General features: G+C 39.4%; 1 protein-coding gene across 4 annotated transcripts in view; it reads left to right on the forward strand.

Moving 5' to 3' along the window:
* The window catches only part of LOC143028137 (uncharacterized), a 38,101-nt gene that overhangs the window by 3,038 nt on the left and 27,563 nt on the right, over nucleotides 1-7,500 (forward strand). The window contains exon 2 of one of the 4 annotated variants that reach the window (XM_076189788.1): nucleotides 2,392-2,445. The exons of the other annotated variants lie outside the window; for them this stretch is intronic. Coding sequence (XP_076045903.1) covers nucleotides 2,440-2,445 — 6 coding nt within the window. The 5' untranslated portion in view covers nucleotides 2,392-2,439. The remainder of the gene's footprint in view (nucleotides 1-2,391; nucleotides 2,446-7,500) is intronic. 4 annotated transcript variants of the gene reach the window in all.

Raw genomic sequence — 7,500 nt, forward strand, 5'->3', positions numbered from 1 at the left:
CACACATGCGGTTTGAACCGCGGGGAAACCGCGACGGTACAGCATAGTCAAGGAAAAATTGCGCGGTTGTGTGTAAACGTCTTCTTTTTTACATTGTAATTGAATCGCCGCGGTTCAAACCGCTACTGTGAACAGAGCCTTATGGTAAAGCCAAACTACCCTTTTGTCATGAGAAAATGTCAGTTAATTAGTTAAATCAGTTAAGTTAGTTGGAATCTAACACACATGGCTGTGGAAAGCCCATCCACGACTTCAGTAGGGAGCCATAAGGCCCTGTTCACACTAGCGGTTTGAACCGCACGGAAACCGCGGTGCCGCATAGTCAAGGAAAAATTGCGCGGTTGTGTGTGAACACCTCCATTGACTTACATTGTGATTGAACCGCCGCGGTTCAAACCGCTAATGTGAACAGGGGCTAAGAAACTTCCTATGTAGAAGATCCTTGAAGTATTAAAGGAATAGCTTTTTTTATTTAGACCCCAGACACTGTTTAACGTCGCGAACTACTCCACCCTATCAGGAGGCAAGGACGGTGTCCCCTACAGAGGACTTTATAGCGTGGATTTTAATTAACCATTCCCTTGGTCCAGCTCACTGACGTCAGGGTTCGAACTGCCGTCACCTCGACCTCTGTCGCAAGTAGAGGCGCTCTAATCCATTCTTCCACCCACAAGAATATTGAATATTTCTACAATGGATTTTCAAAGAAACTGAAATTGATATGTGAAAAATATATATTTTGTTCTTATTGGTCACGCTGAAAAGAAGATCGCGAGGTGAAAGGTCTGAATTCAGTTCTCCTGTTTCGCAACGCCGATTGGACCAAAGCCAAAGAATATATAAACAAGGAAGTTGAACTCCTGTCATTTGGACGAAAGGCGTTGTTATCACACTGGGCTATTTTTCCTCCGACTGTTGGAACAGATTTGCAATCCGCAGCTTTCGGGAGGGAATCTGATGTGCTGGAGGAAAATCATTTCCCTTCAGCATATCAAATGACCTTCTATGTATTTTTGTTTTGAAATTTTTTTTTTTTGCCAAAGTGATTTTACGGCGGAAAAAGTTCTGGAGGTTGGCGGTACCGCCGATTAATCTGATGTCGGAGGAAAAATAGCCCAGTGTAATAACCCCTTAAGACAGTAACATACCACCCGTTTCCAGAGCCATTTAGACATGACGAAAATACATTGTCTCGTGTCAAGAAAGGGAAGAAAATCAATGTTTACGTAATTGGTTTTTCACTATATATACATATATTTCCATAATAATGTATAATACAATACTCCGACCAAAACAAATACATGGATCAGAAACAAGGTCACTAACAACTAAAACGAAATATAAAATAGGAGCAACAGAGATGAAGGTGCTAAAAAGTATAAAAGGGGTGGCGATAATGGACAGAATCAGAAATACACAAATAAGGGAGGAACTTGGAATAACATATATTATAGAAATCATAAAAACAAACAGGCTTAGGTGGTACGGACATGTCATGAGAATGGACCAAGAGAGCCTGCCAAGACAAGCACTCCCAATGGAAACATAACACAAGAAGACCGAGAGATAGACCGTCCCCCCCCCCCCAAAAAAAAAAAAAAAAAAAAAAAATGATAATTGGTGTGATAGAATCGCTGGAAAGAAGAAGATATTTGCAATTGATGAAAGAAGAGGAAAAATGTTAAAATAGAAAGGAATGGAGAAAAATCGTTGGAATGAGGCCCGCTGGTTGATGGGAATTACCTTACCAGGCGTCGGGTGAGAGGTGTGGGGTAAGATATATAATTGGCAGTTCCCGACAAAGCTATCCAAAGACACAGCTTGTGAGAACGGAGCCTTTGTTGGTATGACGTTTCGCTTTTTACAGCTGTACATGACAGCTGGTACATGATGTTTGTTACAGATCTACACATACATCTAGTATATGATAATGCAAGCGAAACAAGTAACGAAACAAGAAACAAGTACAAGTGAAACGTCGTACTAATAAAAGTTGCGTCCTCATATCCTGTTTCTTTTGACCAAAAAAAAAAAAAAAAAAAAAAAAAAAAAAAAAAAAAAAAAAAAAAAAAAAAAAAAAAAAAAAAAAAAAAAAAAAAAAAAAAATCTTACCACTAATGCTCCCCATGTTGATTAATTATTAATTCTATTTTTTTTTAACTAATTCATTCCCTCATTCATCCATTTATTTATATCATTACTATTATTATATTTCTATATTTCTTATGAATTTGATCTGAAAAGGGTGGCAACACTGGTTATTGATTTAATCTATTTAGTAACTAATTCATTCATTAATTTATTCAATTATATTATCATTACTATTATTATATGTTATAAAAAAAATTGTTTGATCTAAGAAGTGTGAAAATGCTACTTTTTTCTCTGTAGATTACTATCAAATCCGCCCATGAGAATTCGACGAACACCATCATTAGAATGAAGGTGACAGCACACTAGGTATTTCTCGCTAGCATGTTACTTGTTTTTGTTACTTACTTTTATTTTTGGTATTCAATGTGAGTAGCATGCTACTGACTCTTGCTGCTTGGAAAAGTGGATAACTTACTGGGAAGAACCAACGCCGTGTTTTGTGTTCATATGAATTTACATACATTTTTTCTATTTATACCTTAGCATTGTTTAACTTTATAGAAAACGGGTTGGGTTGAGTGATAGAATTATACTTTGCGCGTATGAAATGGCAGATATTCGTTCTCAGATTGGTTTAATTATTCTTATTAAACAATTATTTTTGAGCGGATGACTTCACGCTCTCTTTGTATCCTCCTCATGCCCCTCTAGTTTGGAGATTATTTATCTAAAAGAATCTTAAAACTCAACAGTGGGTCGATTATTGCCAAATAGTGGGAGTTTGTTTGAGTAGAAACGACTTTGGTTACAATCTTCTGTTTTTCGAAACTCCGAATGTCAAATCACCTTTGCGTCATACATTGAGAAACTGAATGGTAAAGAGATTACCGATCCTACGAGAGTAGAGAATACACTGGACTTACTTTTAAGTAATAATGAGCACCTAACGAGTAACGTAAAAGTGAGAAATAGGCTAGGCTCTCGCGATCATCAAGAAATAAGATTTAATATTATTTGGGAAGAATTAAAGAGTACGAATAACGTTCAAGTGCAGGACTTCAGGAGAGCCAATTTTGACAAGAGACTATATGAGACATTTGATCACTTACGGGACCGACCTAGGGGGGCTGTGACGGGGTCAGATACACGGCCAGTCCGGACGTCGTTAGCAATGTCAGGGGTCTGGTCACTGAGGGTATGCATACCTTGGGTTAGGTCACTTGTGGGCGCAGGGTAAAGAGCCCGGTCAGCGACTTGGATGAAATATATAGTAACCTAACAGCTTTAATTCTAAATGCACAAAGTAAATCTATTCCCCTCAAGTCAATAGGGAAGAATAGTAATACTCCCAAATGGATGACGGACAGGCTGAAACATGAGATCGGAATGAAAAGGGAACTTCATGTAAGAATAAAGAACAAAACAAAACGGGGAAACACACCTTAGATCCAAATATAACGATATGGCGAGACTGGTTAAAAATAATACGCACACAGCGAAACGTAACTATGAAATTAAGGTTGCCAGACAAGCGAGATCCAACCCAAAGAGCTTCTTTCATCTCTACAAAACAAAAAATAAGGAATAATAGGCCCAATTGAAAAATTACGAAAATATCATGATAGAATCGGAGGAAAAAAGGAGGGGATAAACAAATATTTACTCTCGGTGTTTACTAAGGAGAGGTTAGATAAGGTACCTGATTGCAATCCAGTTTTCAGTGAGGATGAAGAAAGTAGTCTATCTAATATCAGCATTAGTAAGGTAGTAGTCAAGCAGATTGAAAGACTTAAAGCTACAAATTCCCCGGGTCCAGACGAAACATTTCCGAGAGTGTTTGAAGTGTAAATTTGAAATCTGTGGCCAGTTAACAGAATTATTTAATAAATCGGTAGACACTGATTTTGTGCATATTACTTGGGGGCAGGCAAACGTTGTTCCTGTTTTCAAAAAGGGAGATAAAATGTTTTCAAAAAGGGAGATAAATAAAAGGAAGATATATGCAACTACAGGCCAATCAGTTTGACATCAGCTATAGGTAAAATGTTTGAATCAATAATGGTTAATAGACTCGGAGAACACATCGAGAGACACAATTTGACTCGTTACACACAGTATGGTTTCTCCAAGGGTAAGTCATGTGTGACTAATCTTCTATTCTTTTACATTAAAGTATATAAGGCGTCAGATGACAATGATAGTTACGATGTTATTTACCTTGACTTAAGCAAAGCGTTCGACAAGGTGCCCCACCAGAGATTACTAAATAAAACCAAAGCCCATGGCATAGAAGGAAAAATGTTAGAATGGGTTAGAGCTTGGATCAGTGACAGAAAACAGTGGGTCACCATAAATGGCGTAAAATCCAGGTTGGGGAGTGTTTCTAGTGGGGTCCCCCAGGGCTCAGCTTTGGGCCCCTTATTATTCATTATGTACAGCCACTAAAAAAGAAAGAATCGGTAAGAAATCGTACGGAAATGGACGTAAGTAAACGCTAAACTCTGACACATTGTCCAAAGGAATTAGAAACTGTTGGTACGACTGTGTATCAATGCGATTTGTAGTTTATAAATGTGTGTATGTGTGTGTGTGATTTCAGTAACAATAAAATATTAACAAATCTTGTCGGTGCAAATATAATTACTTTCAATCTTGTCATATCTTCACGCATTAAATGTTTATTATTCTCCACCACGTATTTTAACGGGGGGAAAAGGTAGGGCGCAACTCTGTCACGACTACCAACTGTACAGGAACATCGATTCTGCTGTTTCACTAGTCTCCCGCGAACACCTAATACCACCAACCGATACTTTTTAGAGTGAATGTACATAAATGACTTGGACAATGGGATTGATAGTGATGTTAGTAAATTTGCGGACGACACTAAAATAGGACGCCTAATTAGATCAGGAGACGACACTGAGATTCTGCAGGATGATTTTAACAAATTGTTCACATGGTCGGTGAAATGACAAATTAACTTCAATATCTCAAAGTGCAGGGTGTTAAACGTAGGGCTACTCAACCCCAAAAATATATATAGCTTAGATAACACGTTTTTAGAGAAAACTGAGTGCGAGAGAGGCTTGGGAGTTCTAGTGAGTCCTGACCTTAAATCCAGGAAACATTGCATTAACGCCAGGAATAAAGCTAAATGAACATTAGATTTCATTGCTAGGACAGTTACGAATAGAAGTGCAGAGGTAATTATCAAACTCCATCTAGCGTTAGTTAGATCCATCCTTAACTATGCGGTACAGTTTTGGTCTCCGTCCTATAGAATGGACATAAATTCACAAGAATCAGTACAGAGAAGAATGACCAAAATGATATATAGGCTCAGAAATTTACCTTACGAAGAGAGGCTTGGGCACCTTAACTTATACTCTCTGGAAAGACGCAGAGTGCGGGGTGATCTAATAGAGGTGTTTAAATGGATCAAAGGCTTTAACACGGGTGACGCAAACAAGGTCATTATATTAAGACAATAGGACAGGATTCGCAGTAATGGATTTAAACTGTACAAATTTAGATTTAAGAAGGAAATAGGTAAGAACTGGTTTACTAATAGGGTGGTCACCGAATGGAATAGATTTGGTAACCATGTAGTGAGCGCTGAAACTATCAGTTGTTTTAAGAAATGGTTAGACAACTTTATGGATGAGGATAACAGGTGGTAATGGACATGGAACTGCCTAATGTAGACCTTATGGTCTCTTGTAGTCTCCTTCATTCTTATGTGCTTTCAGACACAAAGTTTAAATGTTCTCAGGGAAGTCTAGAATAGTGTAACCAAAGTTTTCTTCTAGCTGTTCAAATTCACAGCGGTTGGCAAGAATCTACTCAGTATGAAGCGGTCTTACGTGGGAAGTTTGTTTACATTTATTGACGACGTGGTCGGGGAGGATGTTTCTCTCTTCATTTGTGTTAAATCTACATCTTGGGAACTTGAGGTCATTATCCGGTTATATTTAGTGTGGAAATGTTCTTAATTCTGGTGTCACTGATCATCATGAAAACTTCTCTGGAAAGACGAAGAGTGCGGGGTGATCTGATAGTCGTATTCAAATGGGTCAAGGACTTAAACAAAAGTAATGTTGACAAGGTCGTCATATTAAGACAGCAGGTTAGGACTCGTAGTACATACATATACCAAAGGCTCTTTCCCCCTAACAAAAGAGGTAGCCAAAAAACAAAGGCATAAAATCCACTCCCACATATTACATCCCACATACTCCACTCTCATTCACCCCACTCACTCACTCTTATCTTGGCACCTCCTGGATGACGGGTCATCCCTGCATCTCGCCCACTATCCTAGGTCAGAAGCAGTGTCGTAAGACACAGCACATCCATAGCAAAGCCGCTTCATTAAATCGGGAACCCCACCTCTCCGTCCCCTCATGCAGAAAAAGAGAAGGGGAGAAATTTCTTCGGGCTGTGTCAAATGATTTTTTCACACACACTCCCCTGCCTCCCATCCCCCACCCACTCCACCTCATGCATCATAGCATCATCCATAAATAACCATTCTCCATTCACCCCTATCTTCTGTCCTCTCCCGTCCTTCCTCAACAGACATTCCCCTCTCCCCCAATGCCCCTTTTACCCCATCCATCCATCTCATCTTTGGTCGCCCCCTCATATTCACTCCTACCTCTGCCTTCCACACCTCTTTTACTAGTCTTTCTTCGATCATTCTTTCTATGTGTCCAAACCATCCCAATACTCTTTCATCAACCCTATCTCCCAACTCCCTTTCCACCCCCGTTCCCTCCTCACCTCCTTATTTCTCACTCTATCTAGCCTCGTAATCCCTATCATACTTCTCAGGTACATCATCTCAAACACATTCAAACTCATTCTCTCTTATGTTCCATGTTTCTGCCCCGTACAGTGCTGTCGGTACAATCACTCCTTCATACATTCTCCACCTTAGCATCCATTCCCAGATGTCTATTTCTCATTACACTTTTTAATCCACCAAGGCATTTACTCGCTTCTCTCAATCTACATTCTACCTCCACCTCCACTCCTCCCGTTCCCGCCATATTCGCACCCAATTATCTAAAACTATCTACTTCCTCCAGTCTCTCTCCTTTAATACTCACTTCCAGTCTTCTGCCACATTCTCCCCTTGTACATCTCATCACCTTACTTTTACCCACATTTATCTTCAACTTCCTTCTTTTGCACACCTTCCCAAACTCTGTCACTAACTTTCTTAATCCCTCCTCTGATCCTGCCACAAGCACAGTGTCGTCAGCAAACAACAACTGGCTTATCTCCCATTTTTCTCAATATTTTTAAACATCTCCAATCCCCGACCCACTACCCTTGCATTCACCTCTCGCACCACCCCATTTATGTATAAATTGAACAGCCAGGATGACATAACACATC

The sequence above is a fragment of the Oratosquilla oratoria genome, chromosome 9 (genome assembly GCF_046742065.1).
Source record: "Oratosquilla oratoria isolate Oo_2021 chromosome 9, ASM4674206v1, whole genome shotgun sequence".
NCBI lineage: Eukaryota > Metazoa > Arthropoda > Malacostraca > Stomatopoda > Squillidae > Oratosquilla > Oratosquilla oratoria.